This window comes from Heterodontus francisci, chromosome 29 (genome assembly GCF_036365525.1).
Source record: "Heterodontus francisci isolate sHetFra1 chromosome 29, sHetFra1.hap1, whole genome shotgun sequence".
Lineage (NCBI taxonomy): Eukaryota > Metazoa > Chordata > Chondrichthyes > Heterodontiformes > Heterodontidae > Heterodontus > Heterodontus francisci.
In genome coordinates, this window is record NC_090399.1 from 7,098,239 (window position 1) to 7,121,739 (window position 23,501).

Below are 23,501 nucleotides of genomic sequence, written 5' to 3' on the forward strand. Positions count from 1 at the left end.
TTTGTGGTTCTGTGGTCACACCCTTACTTTCTTTGCATTGGTGTATTCTCGGTTCCATGGTCGCACAGCAAAGATTTCAGCTCCCATGGTACTGGACAAATTGGGTGTATGAGACCCAAGTCACTGCTGTTTTTCTGAACAATAAATAAGCAGGGTGTTGCAATTCAGCCCTCTGTTACCAGTCAGCTGAAACATCGAGGCAATGAGCAGTTCACTTTTAAATGCCTTCAAATTGCAGCCAGGTGGAAGACACTCCCACTATTATTTGTCTCCTCACACTCTCCTTGCTATCTTTGAGTGGCCACGTTTGCATTAGCATTGGAGAAAATGGTGTGTGTACAATTTAGAGCAAGTCTCCCAACTTCCAACCTTCTCTTGCAACCTTCCAGCCTGAACCCATCACCCTTGACCCACCCAATGTAACCAAAGCCCTTACATCTGATACCATTGAACCGCCTCCCATTAAAGTGTTAAAACTGAAAAGATTCCATGGATATGTTTTTTTACCAAGTTCACCGACAGGACACTTGAAATGTTTAGTCTAGCTTTTTAGTTTAGAGATACAGCACTGAAACAGGCCCTTCGGCCCACCGAGTCTGTGCCGACCATCAACCACCCATTTCTACTAATCCCATATTCCTACCACATCCCCACCTGTCCCTATATATTTCCCGACCACCTACCTATACTAGGGGCAATTTTATAATGACCAATTTACCTACCAACCTGCAGGTCTTTTGGCAGGAAAGCGGAGCACCCGGAGAAAACCCACGGAGACACAGGGAGAACTTGCAAACTCCACACAGGCAGTACCTAGAATTGAACCCGGGTCGCTGGAGCTGTGAGGCTGCGGTGCTAACCACTGCGCCACTGTGCCACCTTGAAAACAATCTGTGCTAGACATCACCAGTGATTTGGGTTCAGAAAACAACAGAACCCTTGGTGACTTGGGAAAAATGGTTACAGAGAAGTCACATGTTCAGCTTTATGGAGGTCAGGAGGTCGACTCTTTGTTTGGGGTTTGGACATTGTTTTCAGTTTAGTTGGATGTGAACTGTTTGCAGACAGTTGGTGTTTTTCTGCCAAGGGAAAAAGAAACAACCCAGCTCACCTCCTTCTCTGTCACTTTGCAGAAATCCTGCAAAAATCCAGTGTGAGGAAGCTAAAATCCCTGGTGCTGCAGAACTCCTGAGAAGCTGAGAAAAATCCTACAATTCAAGAGTGTGCTGCTGGAAAAACCCTGATGCCACATTTCTCCTGGAAAGTCGACTGGAATAATTCACGACTTCTCCAGAACGGACTGCTTCTGAAATGATCCCAGTGACCCATCTCCGTATACCCGGACGCCAGACCATGAAAGGGACAACTAACTTCCTTCCATATCTTCTCTTTCTTTGGCAAAAATTGGCAAATATTTAGCCAATAGTAGTCTCTTTTTGTCTTTTTGTAACAGACCTCTGCAGAGAGAATTTCTGTATTTTTCCCAATGTGTGCAAGTGTAATTGGGGAATTTAAAAAGGGAACTTTCATATTTCAATCTGTGTGTTAATGTTTGCTTTGTTACTGATTAAGTCTTGTTTTGTAATAAACTGATAATTTTGTTGTTTATTAAAGAAACCTGGATGGTGTATTTTAATCTGGGATAAACAAAATAGAGTGTGTGATTGGCTGTACCGGTAACCGGGTAAACATTAAATATATGTTGTGATCTGTGGAGAAGTGGAACTAGAAAAGACAGTGCACTCCTCCTGCCTCGGTCACAACACTGTGATCCCTAATTCTAGATTCCCCAGCCAGGGAAAACATCCTCCCAGCACTGATCCTGTGAAGCCTCTGAAAATTATATATGTTTCAATGAGATCAGCTCTCATTCTTCTAAACTCTAGGAATATCAGCCTAGTCCACTCAATGTCTCCTCATAGGACAAGCCCATCATCCCAGGAATCCACCTGGCGAACCTTTGTTTGTTGCACTCCCTCTAAGGGAGGTAAATCCTTTCTTAGATAAGGAGACCAGATATGTACACTGTACTCCAGGTGTGGCCTCACCAAGGCCCCATACAACTGCAGTAAGACTTCTTTACTCTTTTACTCCAATCCCTTTGTAATAAAGTCTAACATGTCATTTGCTTCCCTAATTGCTTTCTGCACCTGAACTTTAACTTGCTATGATTCATGTACAAGGACACCCAAATCTTTATCTATTTATTTTATTTAGAGATACAGCACTGAAACAGGCCCTTCGGCCCACCAAGTCTGTGCCGCCCAACAACCACCCATTTATACTAATCCTACAGTAATCCCATATTCCCTACTACCTACCTGCACTAGAGGCAATTTATAATGGCCAATTTACCTATCACCTGCAAGTCTTTGGCGGTGGGAGGAAACCGGAGCACCCGGTGAAAACCCACGCGGTCACAGGGAGAACTTGTAAACTCCGCACAGGCAGTACCCAGAATTGAACCCAGGTCCCTGGAGCTGTGAGGCTGCAGTGCTAACCACTGCACCACTGTGCCGCCTCTGAATAATAACATTTCTCAGTCTCTCATCATTTAAAAAAGATTTTGCTTTTCTATTTTTTCTACTAAAGTGGATAACTTCACATTTTCCACATTATATTCCATCTGCTACGTTCCTGCCCACTCACTTGTTCTGGTTAAATCCTTTTGTAACCTCTGTGTCCTCCTCACAGCTAACTTTTCCACCTAACTTTGTATTGTCAGCACATTCGATCATTATACTCGATCCCTTCATCTAAACCATTGATATGGATTGTAAAGGTGCAGCAGCTCGAGCTCCGGGTTGTGGAACTTGAACAACAGCTGGTGTCACTGTGCGTATCCGTGAGGATGAGAGCTTCCTGGATTGCACGTTTATAGATGTGGTCACCCCACAGCTTTAGAGTCGGCAGGGAGAGAGGGAATGGGTGACCACCAGGCAGCCAAAAAGAGACAGGCAGGTAGTGCAGGAGACCCCTGAGTGTGTCTCACTCTCCAACAGGTATTCAGTACTGAATACTGAGGAAGGTGATGGTTCACCTGGGGAGTGCAGCCAGAGCCAAGGCCATGGCACCATGGGTAGCTCAGCTGCACGGGGGAGGGGCACAAGGAAGACTGGAAGAGACAGAGTGACAGGAGATTCGATAGTTAGGGGAATTGACAGGCATTTCTGCAGCTGCAGACGTGAATCCAGAATGGTGTTCACTCCCCTGTAAGATAAAGTTCACTGACACTGTCCTGCTACCATTCACCAGTTAGAGAGACAGCTGGGAAAACAAACTGCAATTGTAGTGGCAGTAACCGTGGGAGACCTTTACCCAGATTATGGGCTGGAATTTGATGAATTTTGTGAAAATTTATATCCTCCCCTTCTATTTATTTTATTTAGAGATACAGCACTGAAACAGGCCCTTCGGCCCACCGTGTCTGTGCCAACCATCAACCACCCATTTATACTAATCCAACACTAAGCCCATATTCCTACCACACCCCCACCTGTCCCTATATTCCCCTACCACCTACCTAAACTAGGGGCAATTTATAATGGCCAATTTACTTATCAACATGCAAGCTTTTGGCTGTGGGAAGAAACCGGAGCACCCGGCGAAAACCCACACAGACACAGGGAGAACTTGCAAACTCCACACTGGCCGTACCCAAAACTGAACCCGGGTCGCTGGAGCTGTGAGACTGCGGTGCAAACCACTACGCCATTGTGTCGCCCGATATCAGGTGTTCTGCCCTATTTCAATAGTAACAAAGAGGAAATCCCAAAAATCCCCAGTGAAGGGAAAGCTCCGCTTGATTTCCCAAATACAGAAAACCCAGTTAGTGTCTGAATTAGAACTCAAGTGGTTCCTAATAGTCCAGCTGTGGGATTGGGAGAAAATCCCCAAAATCCACTACCGGGAAATGGGAATGAGGGGCAAGGAGCAATTCCGCCAGGGTCCAGAGGATGATCCCAACCCTTAGACTATTCCAAACTACAGGCATGTGTTTAACAATTAGGACCAATCAACCCACAAACATGTCCCATAGACCTAAGACAGCACTTGTAGGTGTTTCAGAATTACCACCCAGTCTCGAAGACAGTGATATGAAGAATGTTATCTTGTCCACTCTTACCTCAGATTAGTGAGGTAATCTTCCTTTTATTGTTTTTAACTGGGATACTGCCCTGAATGATATGATCATTCCTTTGAGAATAGATAACATAGACCTGGGGGAAAAGATATATCAAACTAAACAGGGCCCTCATGAAAGCCCCACTGCATTCGGTGACTGACTATACATTATTTACGAGATGTTACAGGGAAATCCCAATGGTAAGACTCTGAACGGAAAAGATGAAGCTACTTTTAAAAAAGTATATCTGAAAAAATATACAGCCTGCCTTACAAACAGCCCTAGGTCATACTGTTAGTCACAACTCACTCTGGACTGATCGGCGTGAAGCAAACACTGCTTGGATGTATGAACAAGTCCCCCCTGTCATGTAGGAAAGGTAACAGCCCACTGGAAAGATTCATCACCAAACAGTCAGGGTAACAATGCAGCCGACTGACTTGTTCAGGAATCCACAGAGAATGGATTATCATTATCAGGGTGGATGATGGATAAATCCAGATCCCAGGTACCTGTTGTAACAGTCGCTACGAAAACAAAAACCATCAATTTGACAGAACTCCAAACATTGTTCACTCCATACGGTCAGGTCATAGAATGGCACCAACAGCCGTGTCCACTACCACAGTCCACCTGCTGGGCAAACTCCACAGTGTTTCAGAACCACAATAAAGGAAGCCCCTCCCTGTTAATGATTAAAAATAAGGATGATGCTTTGGTAGTTTACATTCCTCCTCAACTGAAAGGGAAGATATTAGTCCTCTTTCATTCTCACCCAACGGCTGGACATTACTCAGCCGATATTACACTACAAAAGTTAACCTGTGCCTGTTGGTGCTGGAAATGTAGAACAATATGTCAATAGATACCGACCGTGTTTACAAATTAATCCTCCTTCCTGTTCTAATCACACCCTAACACTGGTCACAACCTCCTCCTGATGGCCCATGGACACACTTACAGATTGATTTTATTGGTCCCTTTATAAAGTCTCAGGGAATCCATGAGTATGGTCTTGTGGAGGTGGACCAATTTACAAAATGGATAGAGGCCTTCCCAACCAGGAACAATAAAGCACGTACAGTCGCATGAATCATTTTGAGTGATGTGTTCTGTAGGTGGGGAATACTGATACAGGTGGACAGTGACCAGGATCCACACTTTACTGGGAAATTTTTACTCCTGCAGGATATGCTCTAAATAAGGTAGAAATTGCACATTGCTCACCACCCACAATCATCAGGGATTGTGGAAAGGGATAATCGAACTTCAAAAACCATGTTAGCAAATTGTGTACAGAACAGCCCACTCAATGTGCTGACATGATGCCTCTGTGTTTGATATCCCCTCACAAAGCAATGGGGATAAGTTCATATGAGGCTATGACTGGGAGAGAAATGCGGATACCGGGACACGTAACTCTGGAGAACAGAACACCATTAAAACTACAGCCGTGCAGGCAGATGTGATTGCAGACAATGATCGACCATGGGGAAAAACAGACTGGTGGCAGAAAACCTGGGAAGGTCACAAAATCAAGTTAAACCAATGTTTTGACAAGGAAGTCAAACCATTCGAATATGGGGTTAGAGACCAAGTAATGTTACAAAATTTCTCCCTGAAAAACACTCTTTTGATGTGAACTGGGTCGGCCACCACACTGTAATTGACACATTAAACCCAGCTGTAAACTTATTGAACATGTCACACAGTCCAAAAAAAACAAACAAAATTGAGGTGGTTCCATATTAATCAGATGAAAACGGTTAAGGATTAAGATGTTACGTTTGCCCCACGTACAGGTGTAAATGTGGACCTGCATGTTTGTATTGATACTTGGAAAGATGGTGAATGCAATAAACACAATGATAACATTCAGGACCATCATTACTCGCTGTACTCTGGACAAAGGAGGTGAATGTGTCCCACTGGTAATTTATGGATCAGAACCTCAGATTTTTGGTGGACACAAAAGGTCAATGAGCCACAATAGCTCATAGACAACATATGAGGGGGATCAGGCTGTGGAAGAGTTTCCATGTGGGAAATAAAAGAGGGATATAGAGTGTGTATTCGGTGCAAGGTGTCAGGCAAGCCCCGCCCCACCCCCCCCCCCCTCTCCACCACCTACCAAGACTGAGGCACACATTATTTTTCCACATAAACGTTAAAACTTAAAATTGCAAGCCCCTGACTAGAAAGGCATTTGCATAGTGCGGAAAAGTGTGAGGTGATTCACTTTGGAAGGAGTAACAGGAATGCAGAGTACTGGGCTAATGGGAAGATTCTTGGTAGTGTAGATGAACAGCGAGAGCTTGGTGTCCAGGTACATAAATCCCTGAAGGTTGCTACCCAGGTTAATAGGGCTGTTAAGAAGGCATATGGTGTGTTAGCTTTTATTAGTCGGGGGATCGAGTTTCGGAGCCACGAGGTCATGCTGCATCTGTACAAAACTCTGGTGAGACCGCACCTGGAGTATTGCGTGCAGTTCTGGTCACCGCATTATAGGAAGGATGTGGAAGCTTTGGAAAGGGTGCAGAGGAGATTTACTAGGATGTTGCCTGGTATGGAGGGAAGGTCTTACGAGGAAAGGCTGAGGGATTTGAGGTTGTTTTCGTTGGAGAGAAGGAGGAGGAGAGGTGACTTAATAGAGACATATAAGATAATCAGAGGGTTAGATAGGGTGGATAGTGAGAGTCTTTTTCCTCGGATGGTGATGGCAAACACGAGGGGACATAGCTTTAAGTTGAGGGGTGATAGATATAGGACAGATGTCAGAGGTAGTTTCTTTACTCAGAGAGTAGTAGGGGCGTGGAACGCCCTGCCTGCAGCAGTAGTAGACTCGCCAACTTTAAGGGCATTTAAGTGGTCATTGGATAGACATATGGATGAAAATGGAATACTGTAGGTCAGATGGTTTCACAGGTCGGCGCAACATCGAGGGCTGAAGGGCCTGTACTGCACTGTAATGTTCTAATTCTAAAAAAAAAATTCTAATAGTAACAGCTGGTGTTGGAACAATGAGGAACCAGTCCCTGCCTCAATACACAGAAGAGACCTGGTCAAACCAGCTGGTCATGTGACCACCGGTGGGTCAACTAGGGGAGTTTTAAATTGGATAAACAGAATCTGAACTGAGAAAGCCATGTGCTCCTGGAACTGAAACAAGAATTACCTTCTCTCCTGTCCGCCTGTTCATCTCTCAGGGAACTGAATCTTGTGAAAACACATGAGCCTCAACGAGAGAAAAATCTCCTACGTGAACAAGGTTTAAGAATACTGGGCCCCAACGAAAAGCAATACCACCTATAATCAAGTGAGCTCGAAGCACAGTAAACAAGAAACTCTTCTTAAATTGCCTCAAACCCCTCTCTCCTATACTTTCCTCTCCTCTTTTCTGTCCCTATTCGCACGTGTGTATTGTGTGAGCATGCTAGCATGGGCGTGTTGTATATCCGTAGGCATGAACTATATTAGAGTTTAAGGGTAGTAATGACCTGGAACTTGCTGCCCACAAGGGTGGTGGAAGTGGAGATGATCAGTGACTTCAAGAGGAAGTTGGATGGTCACCTGAGAGAATAGACTTGCAGGGCTATGGGGATCGAGCCAGGGAGTGGGACTGATTGCATAGCTCCATGAAGAGCCAGCATGGGCTCGATGGATAGAATGGCCTCCTCGTAAATGACTCTTGACTCTCTCCCTGCCCTCCCCCTTTGCTGTCTCAGTGTCTATTGGTCTCCCTCTCACCCCTCTCTCTGTCTCCTTCTCACCCCACCTTCTCTGTATCTCTTCCCCACCCCCCCCGACCCCAGTATCTCCAGTGTTCTCCACTCCCTGTTCAGTGTTCTCCACTCCCCATTCAGTGTTCTCCACTCCCCGTTCAGTGTTCTCCACTCCCCATTCAGTGTTCTCCACTCCCCGTTCATTGTTCCCCACTCCCCACTCCGTGTTCTCTGCTCAGTGTTCCTCGCTCCCTGCTCAGTGTTCCCCGCTCCCCCATCCCCCTTGTCCAAAAAAAGAGAACCACCCATCCACCTAAAGTCAAAAGCCTTTGCATGACTCAGCAAAGCACTGAAAGAGAGTTCAGGATAGACCCACCCACTATTGACTGTCCTGAGGAAACAAATTCCAGTTTAGGGCTAATTAAATCTACCACCCGCACCCCCCACAACACTTTTCAGACCTCAACAGGAACAAAGACCCTCGGGAGACATGGAATGGGCAAACTGAAGAAAAATGTCCCCAAAAAGCCACATGTTTATTGGGATGCCAAAAATTGGTAATTAAAGCTGCACTGGCACCAAGAAAAGACAGACTGTAATAAGTTTTCAGATTTATGAATGAATGGAATGAATGAGAGAAATGCATGTTTTTTTGCTGTATCTTTTATTTTCTCTCGACCTGGCACATGTGGCAACTCCTGCAGTACTCCATCACATCTTTGTGCAGTTTTGGCCATCAAACTGCTGTCTTATGTGGCCTTTGTTCTTTCGTATACCGGCATGTACAGCCACTGTAGTCTCGTGGGCCCTTCTTAATATTTCTCCCCGTTACCTCTGTGGCACCACTAACTGGTGAACCGCTGTCCACTCCTTGCTCTCAGGTCTGTGAGGAGAACTCCATTTCCTCATCAGTATCCTCATTCTTTAAACAGTAGCAATCAGGGACTCCCTCTGCTTCACTTTCAGAGTGCACAGCCTGTTCTAACTTTCACAATACCAGGTCAGCTCGCTGAGCCTCAGCTAGGGAAGATTTATTTAATTCATTTCCTGGTTCTTCCAAATTTCCAAAGAAAGTCTTGGACAGACAGACCTCATTGTCATTTGTCTACAGAGCCAATGCAGTCTCCTCTGAGGGAGCTGGTTTGATCACGGCCTCACTCATTACACATTCAGGGAAACTACAGGAGACCGTCTCCTGCCACTGCCCTGTCTCTCTGACCTCCTGCGGTCTTTCTTTCACTACTGGGGAAACTACCACCTTCACCCCCATCAGATCATTACATAGGAGGAGGTCAACACTGTCCACAGGCAAACTTGGGACAATCCCTACGGTCACTGGTCCCGAAATTAGGTCGCACTCCAGGTGAACCTGGTGTACAGGTACAGGCATACACTGCCCTCCAATACCATTCACCACCATTCTGGTGTTCACTGCACTCTCTGGGGGAAAGGTCAGGCCTTTTCCCAGTAGAGGGGATCTAGTGGCCCCTGAGTCTCTGAGAATTACCATGGGCTTGCCTGCCCCACTCGAGGGGTATGGGATTACTTTCCCTTCAAACATAAAACCCTGATAGCCTTTAGGAATCCTATTAACTTTCCCTGCATCTGTAGTAATAAGCCTCCTGGGTCTCACTCTTACTGCAGTTAATCCACAGCTTGTTCTGCTGTGCTTCCCATCAGGGTCCCTTCTTCACTGAGCAGGTGTGCCCTGATTAACCCTACAGGTTTTCCCTTTAGTTTCCAGCAGTCAGCTTTTAGATGCCCTGCCTTATTACAATGGAAGCACACAGGTCTCTGGGTATCACTTCTGCTCACAGCACCTTCTTTGTTGGCTAGAGGAGGCCCCACTGTGTCTCCTGCTTTTCGTTCTCTCCCAGGACTGCTTGGGCTCCTGTCACCTTCCCACCCTTTGCCCTTTTTGGATTTGTGGGGGTGACGAGGAAGGATTCTCCCCTGGGTAACTGACTTATAAATTAAAGAAAACTCATCAGCTACAACAGCCACTTGCCAAGCTCTCTGAACCCGCTGCTCCTCCACAAGGATCTCTATGGAGAGTGGGAGAGAGTGTTCAAATTCCTCTAACAGAATTACTTCTGAGATTCTGATCGCTGAGCTGCACTTTAAGAGCCCTCAGCCACTGGTCAAAAGCCAGCTGCTTACTTATTTCAAACTCCAGATAAGTTTGATCAGCTTGCTTCTTGAGGGTTCTAAACTTTTGGCAATAGGCTTCGGGTACTAATTCATATGCCCCAAGGATAGCACATTTGGTCAGATGTCAGATGAACTCTCATCTGGGAACAGGGAATAAACCTCATGGGTTTTTCCAGTTAGCTTACTTTGTAATAAAAGAGGTCAGGTCTCAGCTGGCCATTTTAGCTGCTTTGCCAGTTTCTCAAAAGACACAAAAAATGCTTCTACGTCTCCCTCATTGAATTTTGGGATTAGTTGAGCTAGCAACTTACAGATAACAATTCTGTACGCAGCCCTGAATTACACTGCTCTCTATTGGCCATGCTTTCACTGGGCTTACTCTGTTGCCCCCTGGTTAACTCTAACTGCTTCAGCTATCTTTCTTCACATTCTTTCTGGAAGGCTCTTTCTTTCTCCCTCTCCTGTCTCTTTCTCTTTCTCTCTCTTCTAATTCAAGTTTCTTTTGTCCTAATTGTATCTTTGCTAGCAATACCTTGTCAGAGTCTACTTCTAACACTGCTCCTGCTTCTTCAAATTCAAGGGAAAAATGGTTGGCCACTAGTCTTAGGAGTTCAGACTTCCTAGCCTTGCCACATACAGTGATCCCACACTGTTCAGCCATTATTCTCAACTCCTCCATAGACAGTGCTTTTAACTTATCCCAGGTTACTTCACCCTGGCTTGGGGAGCTACTAGCTTCAATCACAGACATGTTAGTATTCTAGCACACATAACCACAAGAAAGCCTGTATTGAAATCTTGCTCTTTTTTGATTGGGAACAATTTGGCTTCCCACTTCCAATTACTCTCGTTTGTCTGTGGGTAAAATCCAGGACGGTAGCCCCAAATTTCTGTTACGACAGGTGAGAAAGGGGTCCAGGGTTCGCTCTCAGTCTTCACCTAGTCTTACCGTAACAGTGTTTAATTTTAAACACACCGTGTTTTTAGCTCCCCCTTGGTGAATACATATTCACCGCTTTCCAATTATCAGGCAAAGAACCAGCCAAACAGTTTTTCTTAGGTTTGAAGCAGAAAGGTTGAAATTTATTAAACTGAAACTCTAATCCGGTGAAGACCTACGTATACATGACGCACCCACGCTAGCATGCATATGCAGTACACATCTGCAGATAGAGACAGAAAAGAGCAGAAGAAATAAAGTGGAAAAGTTTGAGGCAATCTCTGAAGATGGTTTTTTGTTACGGATCTTCAAGCTTATTGTAGAGTCCTTGATTGTAGGTAGATCTTGCTTTTCATTGGTGCCCAGTATTTTTCTTAAACCTTGTTCACTGGAGGAGACTTTTCTCTCTTGGTGTTCATGTGTCTTCAGTGGATTTGGAGTTCCATGAGAAAGAGATGGGAGCAGACAGGAGAGGCTGTGGCGAGCCAGCCAGGAGAGATCTTTTCAGTGCAGAAGGAAACAGATACTCTCAGTTCAAACTGTTTGTACAATTCAGAAAAACCCAGGTTGCGAAGCAGGTTAGTCATGTGACTAGCTGGTCTGACCACATCTGTTTGTGGATTCTCTGGTCTGAGCTGACCCTGGAATGTCTCTTCTTACACACAACACCTGGTGCTCAAAGTCCATTGTGGTTTAAATTGGAGCAGGGAATAGCCCCTTTGTCCTTCCGAGCACTGGCTGTTAGTATGCAAAAAATGTTTTTCCAGCCAAGGGCCTGGTGATTTTTCAAACAAGTCCTTTCTTCACTTCAGCAACAGTTTGAAGTTTAATGTTCATATGGAAAAATTAATATGCCTCATTCTTAGCAGGTGGGGGTCTAGCATGACACTGTCGTTTAAAATGCTGTAGAGTCCTCGATTGTAGGTAGGACATGCTTTTCGTTTGGGCCCAGTATTATTCTTAAACCTTGTGTAATGTTGGAGAATTTTCTCTCTTGAGGTTCACGTGTCTTCAGTGGGTCCCGAGGCTTGTGAGAAAGAGATGGGAGCAGACAGGAGAGTTCTTCTCAGTCCAGGAGCAAACAGTCTTTATGAGTTCAAACTCTCTGTGGCAAGTTCAAAAAAACCCTGGACCAGCCAGTTAGTCATGTGACCAGCTGGTCTAACCAGCCCTGGCCCTTATGAATTGTATCACCTTAGCAGGCCCTGGACTGCACTTCCTTACCCCTTCACTGTCTGGTGATCAAAATTCATTTGGAGTAATTGGAGCATGAATAGTCCTTTGTCTTCACAAACAGTCTGTTAGTATGCAAATGTTTTTCAGCCAAGGGTCTGGTAGCCCTTGTAACAGGCCTTCACTTCTTCCCAGCAACAGCTTGAAATCAATGGTCATATGACAAAATTAATATGCCTCATTCTTGGCAGGTGGAGGCCTGCATGACAGTCACTAAATCTGGGTATGGCATCCCTGAACTACCTAAAGCCTTAACAACATTAATAAGTCAAGTGAACACCTCCCAATGCCATTATTACATTCTAGATCAAGGAAATAAAGCTATAGCCAAGGAAATTCCAGGGGTGGGGGATTCAACACATTGGTGGGAAATAGGGATAAACATGGGAAATCCCCCTGGATTAGAATAATTTCACACATATTGGTTATAACCCTGTTATTGGTGCTAATATGCTTACTGCTGTACACTTGCTACTTGAAGCACCTGGTACACCAGACTAGATCACAATTAAACACGATCACAGCACAAAATCTCTTGGAAATAGGTAAATATGGAAGTTCAAAGTACACAAGAATTTCATTTTAAAGGGTCGGCATAAATGCCTTGCCCTCAAGGTGGGGATATTGCAAGATAGAGTTCACTACTTGGTGTAATATTAAATCTGTATACTGTATGGTGTAATGTCTTAAAATATGTAAGCTTAATTCGAAGTGATTATGAAGATAATAATGCTTTATAATATTGTTAAAGTAACTATAATATGTGTAAGCTCAATTAAACATGATACCAGGCTGAGAAGCAAAGCATGATGGTAAATTTAAGCCAACTTGAAGATGTTAAAAGCAAAAAGGAATGTGCTGAGCCGCAAGGTTACGTTCAAAACAAGCTGACAGCAAGGAACAGAACCTTGAGCAAATATACAAGAATGTGTTAAAGTAGTGGTATGTCTGAAACTAACAGATAATGAAAGACAGAACATTAATTACATTACAATTGAAACAGAAGGTTTAAAGTTTGAGATCCATTATCACCAGAGTAAAATACATTGCTGTAACTCATTTAACAACTGTTTGCATGAAGATCCTATATAAGGAATAACTAAGTTGCAAGAAGATGGAATAAAGTGATACCAGAGGGTTAAGCATAGAATTTAATGTGAAAGGTTAAAAGAATGATTATTAAAGAGTGTGAGTGAGATAGCCCAGGTGATTGTCAGTTGGCTCAAAGGAGAAAAAGGATATAAAAGAACAGATATTGAAGATGAGAAGCAGCACAAAAACCTAAAGGAAGAAAGAGAATCTTCATTCAACAGAACACAGCAAGAGAAAGCGAGACCGTACCACAGTCACTCGGAGGGCTACCACTGAAGGTCTGAGGAACAGACTGTGACTATCAGCTAAGTATTACTTCTTTCAACTGGATGTAAACTACTTAATAAATCTGCTATACTTATAACCAATATATATCTGTACACCCCCCTCACACCCTCTTCCCCCCACCCCCATCGCACCCCCTTCCCCCACCCCCCCTCGCACCCCCTTCCCCTCACCTCCCTCGCACCATCTTCTCCTCGCACCCCCATCCCCTGCACCGCTCTCCCCTACCCCCTGCAGCCCCCCTCCCAGCTCCCCCCGCACCCCCTTCCCACCGCACTCATCTTCTTCGCACCCCTTCCCCCCCCGCACCCTCTTCCCCCCTTCCCCCACCTCCTCCCACCGGCACCCCTGTGCAGGGGCCCCAACAACCCTTGTTGGCATCTCGGGTGAGACCAAGGCTCAGGGAGTAAACCCTAACAGAAAATCCGGAGCGGAACCGCGAAGGCGGTCATGTGTCACCTTTAGCATGTTTCCGGAAGTTCCTGCAGCCATACTGGTGCCAAACGTCATGCTCTACACTCCTTTAGACCCCAGCAGGAAGGCCGAGAGGGGGGTTTTGACGCTTGGGAAACTCACAAACTCCATACATTCGCCCAGGAATACGCCATGGAGAGCTCACTCCATTGCAGCCTCACAGCGACTGAAACAACACGGAAGGCAGCAGTTCCGGGTTATAAGTCCAGCTCAATTGGCGTAGAGATTGGGCGCCATGGGTTGCCTTTGTCGGTGGGAGAGGTCATCGCATCTCACTGGATAGGTACCGCCCGCCTCAAACCGGGCAGCCCCCAGTCAGTAAGGTTCTGTCCCGCCACAGTCCAGCTGCTTCAATGGATGCTTGGAGCTCAGGGTCATTGCCTGACAAGTGGACTGTAACACCGCACCAAACAGCACGGCCAAAAAAGGAAAGAAGGTACCAGCCCTTCGTTTTGCAAGCTGGAACGTCAGAACTATGTGTCCTGGCCTGTCGGAAGACCTTGCACAAATCAACGATTCTCGGAAGACCGCCATCATCAACAACGAGCTCAGTCGACTCAATGTAGACATTGCAGCACTTCAGGAGACACGCCTCCCTGTGAGCGGATCTTGAAGAGAGCAAGACTACACCTTCTTCTGGCAGGGTAGGGATCCTGAAGAACCAAGACAGCAAGGATTGGGCTTCGCCATCAGAAACTCTTTGCTCAGCATGATAGAGCCTCCCTCAAATGGCTTGGAACGCATACTGTCCATCCGACTGTTCACCGCCTCTGGTCCAGTACACCGACTCAGCATCTAAAATCCAACACTCTGCTCCCCACCCAAAGCTAAAGACCAGTTCTACGAGGAACTCCATAATATCATTAGTAGCATCCCCAATACCGAACACCTATTCCTGCTGGAGGACTTTAATGCCAGGGTTGGGGCCGACCTTGACTCATGGTCCTCCTGCCTTGGGTGCTATGGCATTGGAAGGATGAATGAGATGGACAGAGACTGCTGGAGTTGTGTACCTATCACTGCATCACCAACTCATTCTTTCTCACTAAACCCTGTCACCAGGTTTCTTGGAGGCACCCAAGATCACGACATTGGCACCAGCTGGACCTCATCGTCACAAGGCGAGCCTCCTTAAACAGTGTTCAAATCACATGCAGCTTCCACAGTGCAGACTGCGACACTGACCACTCCCTGGTGTGCAGCAAGGTTAGACTCAGACCAAAGAAGTTGCATCATTCCAAGCAGAAGGGTCGCCCGCGCATCAACACGAGCAGAATTTCTCACCCACAGCTGTTATATAAGTTTCTAAATTCACTTGAAAAAACCCTCCAAAACACTCCCATAGGGGATGCAGGGACCAAGTGGGCCCACATCAGAGACGCCATCTATGACTCAGCAATGACCACCTATGGCAATCGTGAGAAGCAGAATGCAGACTGGTTTCAATCTCACATTGAAGAGCTGGAACCTGTCATAGCCGCTAAGCACATTGCACTGCTGAACTACAAGAAAGCCCCCAGCGATTTAACATCCGCAGCACTTAAAGCAGCCAGAAGCGCTGCACAAAGAACAGCCAGGTGCTGCGCAAATGACTACTGGCAACACCTATGCAGTCATATTCAGCTGGCCTCTGACACAGGAAACATCAGAGGAATGTATGATGGCATTAAGAGAGCTTTTGGGCCAACCATCAAGAAGATTGCCCCCTCAAATCTAAATCAGGGGACACAATCACTGACCAACGCAAGCAAATGGACCACTGGGTGAAACACTACCCAGAACTGTACTCCAGGGAAAATGTTGTCACTGAGACCGTGCTCAATGCAGCCCTGTCTCTCCCAATCATGGATGAGCTGGACGTACTGCCAACAAAATCGGAACTCAGTGATGCATTGATTCTCTAGCCAGCGGAAAAGCCCCTGGGAAGGATGGCATTACCCCTGAAATAATCAAGAGTGCCAAGCCTGCTATACTCTCAGCACTACATGAACTGCTATGCCTATGCTGGGACGAGGGAGCAATACCACAGGACATGCGTGATACCAATATCATCACCCTCCATAAGAACAAGGGTGACCCCGGTGACTGCAACAACTACCGTGGAATCTCCCTGCTCAGCATAGTGGGGAAAGTTTTCACTCGTGTCGCTTTCAACAGGCTCCAGAAGCTGGCTGAGCGTGTCTACCCTGAGGCACAGTGTGGCTATCGAGCAAAGAGATCCACCATTGACATGCTGTTCTCCCTTCGCCAGCTGCAGGAGAAATGCCATGAACAACAAGATGCCCCTCTACGTTGCTTTCATTGATCTCACCAAAGTCTTTGACCTCGTCAGCAGACGTGGTCTCTTCAGACTACTAGAAAATACTGGATGCCCACCAAAGCTATTAAGTATCATCACCTCATTCCATGACAATATGAAAGGCACAATTCAACATAGCGATGCCTCATCAGACCCCTTTCCTATCCTGAGTGGCGTGAAACAGGGCTGTGTTCTCGCACCTACACTGTTTGGGATTTTCTTCTCCCTGCTGCTCTCACATGCGTTCAAGTCTTCACAAGAAGGAATTTTCCTCCACACAAGATCGGGTGGCAGGTTGTTCAACCTTGCCCATCTAAATGCGAAGACCAAAGTATGGGAAGTCCTCATCAGGGAACTCCTCTTTGCTGACGATGCTGCTTTAACATCTCACACTGAAGAGTGTCTGCAGAGACTCATCAGCGGGTTTTCGGCTGCCTGCAATGAATTTGACCTAACCATCAGCCTCAAAAAAACGAACATCATGGGACAGGACGTCAGAAATGCCCCATTCATCAATATCGGTGACCACACTCTGGAAGTGGTTCAAGAGTTCACCTACTTGGGCTCAACTATCACCAGTAACCTGTTGCTCGATGCAGAATTAAACAAGTGTATGGGAAAGGCTTCCTCTGCTCTGTCCAGACTGGCCAAGAGAGTGTAGGAAAATGGCGCACTGACACAGAACACAAAAGTCCAAGTGTATCAAGCCTGTGTCCTCAGTACCTTGCTCTGTGGCAGCAAGGCCTGGACAATGTATGTCAGCCAAGAGCGACGTCTCAATTCATTCCATCTTCGCTGCCTCCGGAGAATCTTTGGCATCAGGTGGCAGGACCGTATCTCCAACACAGAGGTCCTCGAGGCATCCAACATCCCCAGCATATACACCCTACTAAGCCAGCGGCACCTGAGATGGCTTGGCCATGTGAGCCGCATGGAAGATGGCAGGATCCCCAAGGACACATTGGACAGCGAGCTCGTCACTGGTACCAGACCCACCGGCCGTCCATGTCTCCACTTTAAAGACATCTGCAAACGCGACATGAAGTACTGTGACATTGATCACATGTCGTGGGAGTCAGTTGCCAGCGATCGCCAGAGCTGGCGGGCAACCATAAAGGCGGGGCTAAAGCGTGGTGAGACGAAGAGACTTAGCAGTTGGCAGGAAAAAAGACAGAAGCGCAAGGGGAGAGCCAACTGTGTAACAGCCCCGACAAACAATTTTATCTGCAGCACCTGTGGAAGCATCTGTCACTCTAGAATTGGTCTTTATAGCCACTCCAGGCGCTGCTTCACAAACCACTGACCACCTCCAGGCGCTTACCCATTGTCTCCCGAGACAAGGAAGCCAAAGAGAGAAGAAGAAATATCTGTACTCATAGTAGTTTGTTGTAGTCACGGACGTGTCACCCATGTTGGATTAAATTTCATCCTGAAAGTAGCAGGAAAGCTACAGCCAGTGTCAAGGATGTTACTGAAAGGCTGCAGAGCACCCTGAGGGGGGGGAGGGTGAACAGCCAGCAGTGTGGTCCACATTGGTACCAACAACATAGGTCAGAAGAGGGATGTGGTCGTGCAGAAACAGTTTAGGGAGCTGGGAAAGAAATTACAAGCAGGCTTCAAAAGCAGTACCACATGTAAGTGAGTATAGAAATAGCAGGAGAGAGCAGATGAATGTATGGCTGGAAAGATGGTGCAGGAAGGAAGGCTTTAGATTCCTGTGACACTGGCACCAGTTCTGGAGAAGATGAGACCTGTACCAGCCAGACGTGTTGCACCTGAACAGAGCTGGGACAAATTTCTTTGCAGGGCGATTTACAACTGTTACTGGGGACAGATTAAAATAACTTGGCAGGGGTGTGGGAACCAGGAGATTATAAAGGAGAGGAACACCAAGGTACACAGAGAATTGGAAGAGACAGATAACACAAGAGTATGAAATAATAAAGTATTAGGTGGGGTCAGAATGAGAGGTTTAGACATCCCGGGTATCATCCTGGTAAACCGCCTCTGTACCCTCTCCAATGCCTTGAGATCCTTCTTGACATAAGAATTGTGCTGACCGGACTCCAGCTGAGGCCTAACCACTGATTTGTAAAGGATTAGCATGACTTCCTTGTTTGTGTTTGCAATGTCCTATTTACAAAGCAAGTATTCCATATGTTTTTTAACCTACCTTAACAACTTTCTCGGTCATCTTCAAGGATTTGTAAATACACATCCTCAATCCCTCTGTTCTTGCAGTCCCCTCAAAATAGTACCATTATATTGCCTCTCTATGTTATTTCTCCCAAAGTGCATCACTTCACACTTATCTATATTCAATTGTATTTTCCATGCGTCTGCCCATTTGACCAGTCTGTCTATGTCTTCCTCAAGTCTCTTATCCACATCACTATTTACTATGTTACCATAGAATCGTTAGAGCACAGAAGGAGGCCATTCAGCCCATTATATCCATGCTGGCTCTCTACGACAGCAACTCATCGCGTCCCACACCTGTGCCTTTGCTCCATAGCCCTGCAAATATTTTCTCTTCAGATAATTATCCAATTCCCTATTGAAATCCATGATTGAATCTGCCCCCACCACACTGTCAGGCAGTGCATTCCAGATCCTAACCATTTGTTGCGTAAAAATGTTTTTCCTCATGTCGCCATTGGTTCTTTTGTAAATCAGCTTAAATTGGTGTCCTCTAGTTCTCGACCCTTCTGCCAATGGGAACAGTTTCTCCCAATCCACTCTTCTCAGACTCCTCAGTATTTTGAACACCGTGATCAAATCTCCTCTCAACTTTCTCTTCTTTGAGGAGAACAACCCCATCTTCTTCAATCTATCTTCATTACTGAAGTCTCTCATTCCCGGAACCATTGTTGTAAATCTTTACTGCACCCTCTCTGAATCCTTCCCACCCTTCCTAAAGTGTGATGCTCAGAATTGGACACAATACATCAGTTGAAGACAAAACAGTGTTTTATTCAAGTTTATCATAAATTCCTTGCTTTTATACTCTATACCACGATTTATAAAGTTCCCATATGCATTATTAGCTACTTTCTCACCCTGCCCTGCCACCTACAATGATTTGTCACATATACTCCAGGTCTCTCTGTACTTGCAACCTCTTTAAATTTGTATCCTTTATTTTAGATTGCCTTCCTCATTCTTCCTACAAGAATGTATCACTTCTCTGCATTAAATTTCATCTGCCATGTGTCTGCCCATTCCACCAGCCTGTCTAAGTCCTCTTGAAGTCTATCACTATCATCCTCACAATTCACAATATTTCCAAGTTTTGTGCCACCTGCAAATTTTGAACTTGTTCCCTGTACACCCAAGTCTAGGTCAATAGTATATAACAAGAAAAGCAGGGGTCCTAACATCGGCCCCTGGGGAACCCCACTGTAAACCTTCCTCCAGTCCAACAAATAACCATTCACTACGACTCTCTGTTTCCTGTCACACAGTCAGTTTTGTATCCACGCTGTCACTGGGCTTCAAGTTTGCTGACAAGCCTAATAAGTGACAATTTATCAAACAATTATATCTCCCTCATTAACCTTCTCTCATTACAGTCACCCCTCCTCCTTTCTTTCCTTCCCTATCTTTCCTGACTACCTTGTATCCAGGAATATTTAGTACCTAATCCCGAGATCCTGCCCTTTTTTGAATTCAGTCTCTGTTAATGCCGCAACACCATATTCCCATGTGGCAATCTGCGCCTGCAGCTCACCAACCTTATTGACCACACTTTGTGTATTTACATACATGCACTGTAAACCTAATTTAGACATTATTGCATCCCCTCTGACTCTAATTACACCTAATATCTTACTATTTCCTACTCTAATGCCATATGCTTCTCCCAATCATTTGTGCACCCTGTTCATCCTCTCTAATATTATCTCCTGGTTCCCATCCCCCTACCAGGTTAGTTTAAACCCACTTCAATAGCACTAGCCAATCACCCCACGAGGACATTGGTCCTGGCTCTGTTCAGGTGCAAGCCGTCCGCCCTGTACAGGTCCCACCTCCTCTAGAATTGGTCCCAATGTCCCAGGAATCTAAAGCCCTCCCTCCTGCACCATCTCTCCAGCCACACCTTCATCTGCTCCATCCTCCTATTTCTATACTCACTAGCACATGGAAATACTACCTTGGAGGATCTACCTGCTAGCCCTGCTTATTAATATCTTTACTAGCTCCCGAAAATCTTCCTGCAGTACTCCAGCCCACTTTCTACCTATGTTGTTGGTACTGATATGGACTACGACAACTGGCTGTTCACCGTTCTCCTTCAGAATGTTCTGCAGCGACTCAGTGACGTTCTGGACCCAAGCGCCAGGGAGGCAACATATCATCCTGGATTCACAACTCGAGATGCAAAAATGTCTGTCTGTTCCCCTAACTCTAGAATCCCCTATCATTGTTACTGTCCCAATCATCCTCCTGCTCCCCAGTACAACTGAGCCACCTGTGGTGTTGTGGACTTGTCTCTGGCTGTATTCCCAGAGGAACAATCACCCTTACCAGTATTCAAATACCAATTAGAGAGCAAGATGCACTCAGGGGACTCTGGCACTTCCTGCCTGGTCCTGATTTTGTGTCTGGTGATCACCCTGTCCCTCTCTGCCTGCACACCTGTAAACTGCAAGGTGACTACCTCTAGAAACGTGCTATCTTAGTCTCACGGATGCACCGCAGTGACACCAGCTACTGCTCCAGATCCGAAACCCAGAGCTCAAACTCCTCCAGCTGACAACACTTCCTGCATATGTGGAGTTTCCACATGAAACAGGATGTGCATTCCACGGGACTGAGATGCCCTTCTATTTGTTAGAGTACTAACTAAACTCATCAGAAATAAAAGTCTTTAAAAAACTGCAGATTGAATTCCTAAAACCTGACTATTTTTAGACCTGAGTTAATTAATCTAGTTCCTCATCTTAGACACTTTCCTCAATACTTACCCTCATTCTCGATGTTAGTTTCCTCGGATCCTGCTGCTCCTTCCTCACTGCATTGATTCTGACTTCACTCTGACCTCACTCTTTCAATTTCTGCCTATGTTGAGTTACTCTCGCTCCACTTTCACTTTCACACTTTCTGGGGAAGTCTGTGCTGCTGCCGTGCTTTTTCTCCCACTCCGCTCTGGCTCCACTCCTGCTCCTCTTGATCAAATCTTACCTGATGTCACTTTTGTTCAGCTCACACACTGACTCAGACTTTCTGGACAGGATTCAATGTATACGACAGAAGCTAAAATGCATCACGAATGAATCACATTCATTACTTTGATAAATATCTCCGGATGCCCCAAATCGCTTTACAGCCAATGAAATACTTCCGAAGTGTAATCACTGTTGTAATGTAAGAATTTAAATCATCGTTCCTTTTAATGATTAAACATCAATTTTACAAACCTGATATCCTGATCATTGTTTCTTGTTCTATTTTCAGCATTTCACTCTGTATAAGACACTTGAAGCTGTTTGTTGATTGTTTTGTTATTTCAATGTTGCTCTGGACGTCGACAAGACCTTTCGAGTCCTGCTGATATCTTGTTTCAGCCTGTATTACATTATTTCCATCCTCATTAATCCACAGTATCTCCGGTTCAGGATACCATCCACTGGATTTACACACAAGCTGGATTCCATTATTATGATATTGTTTCATCTGAATCCAGGGCTTGCGCCCCAATCCTGTAATCAACAGTGAATAGATTCAGAAAGAACTATTGTTAGCAACACTTCCTAGAGCCTGTGGGAAATATTCATTTAATGTTATTGATAGATATTTAATCATAGTCCTGGAATAATGTGACTTTAATGGGATTCTGAACGGAATCTCAAAATATATTGTTATAGAACAATGATGGTTAAATAATTAATGTAAATCAGGTATCAGTTGTTCGGACTAATTAACTCCCACTTATGTGAGGTGACAGAGGACACCTGATACCAATGGGATTATACCCCAGCCTGGTATAAACACCTTCAAGAGGAGACGAAGGGAGAAAATCGATGAACCAAAAAAATCCATATATTACTGACCAATTATACATACACCTGTGGGCAGATGATACCTCTAGACACTAGAGTAATAATTCTGGTGGTGCCAATGGATTTTCAAACTTCTCCTGTCATGCTCTCTGTGTTCTGACCCCATTCCAAGTCCTGGGTGTGGGGTTATTTCTATATTAGGGTCAGACACCTGCAGCAGTAGCAGTGCCCACCCAGCAGTCCTCTTGGGATATCGATCAGGTATGTTCCAGTCAGGTGGTAATGACACAGTGCCATCAACTGGCACATTTTACATCATTATCACCTCAGCAATGATGGACCTAAGGACATATTTATCAGTGTTGTTAAGGAAGGTTAATCTGATGGTGAAAGAATACAGACACGCTCGATTGACACTAAAACATTGGCAGGTTTTTCCGATTTATTGGTGCCTGGAAAAGTGTTGCTGAGCTCCCAGGGGCTGTCTATCTCTGAAAGATTCTGCAGGCACCATCTCCTCCAGCAGTAGCAGCAGCTACTTTCTCACAACCACACCCCCATGGTGAGCTCCCAAGCACAGGCAGGAATCCTGTATAACACATTTACAGAAGGTTAACCCTGGAAATTTCACCAGGGTTAGCAGTGGATCAGCACAGTGCACACCCTGTCACGATTCTACCAGAATCAAACCACAGATTAGATTAGATTAGAGATACAGCACTGAAACAGGCCCTTCGGCCCACCAAGTCTGTGCCGAACATCAACCACCCATTTATACTAATCCTATACTAATCCCATATTCATACCAAACATCCCCACTTGTCCCTATATTTCCCTACCACCTACCTATACTAGTGACAATTTATAATGGCCAAGTTACCTATCAACCTGCAAGTCTTTTGGCTTGTGGGAGGAAACCGGAGCACCCGGAGAAAACCCATGCAGACACAGGGAGAACTTGCAAACTCCACACAGGCAGTACCCGGAATTGAACCCGGGTCCCTGGAGCTGTGAGGCTGCGGTGCTAACCACTGCGCCACTGTGCCGCAGGGATGAAAATCCCTGCCTATAATTTCAATTTTTTAAAATGTTCATTCATGGGATGTGGGTGTCGCTGGCCAGGCCAGCATTTATTGCCCATCCCTAATTACCCTTGAGAAGGTGATGGTGAGCTGCC

The 23,501-nt window shown here is 45.5% G+C and overlaps 1 protein-coding gene across 1 annotated transcript in view; it reads right to left on the reverse strand.

Moving 5' to 3' along the window:
* LOC137345673 (butyrophilin subfamily 3 member A2-like) overlaps positions 1 to 23,501 on the reverse strand; it is a gene marked incomplete at its 3' end in the record, with an annotated part of 51,072 nt that overhangs the window by 17,878 nt on the left and 9,693 nt on the right. The window contains exon 3 of the mRNA XM_068008937.1: positions 21,743 to 22,024. Within this exon, the coding sequence (XP_067865038.1) occupies positions 21,743 to 22,024 (282 nt within the window). The remainder of the gene's footprint in view (positions 1 to 21,742; positions 22,025 to 23,501) is intronic.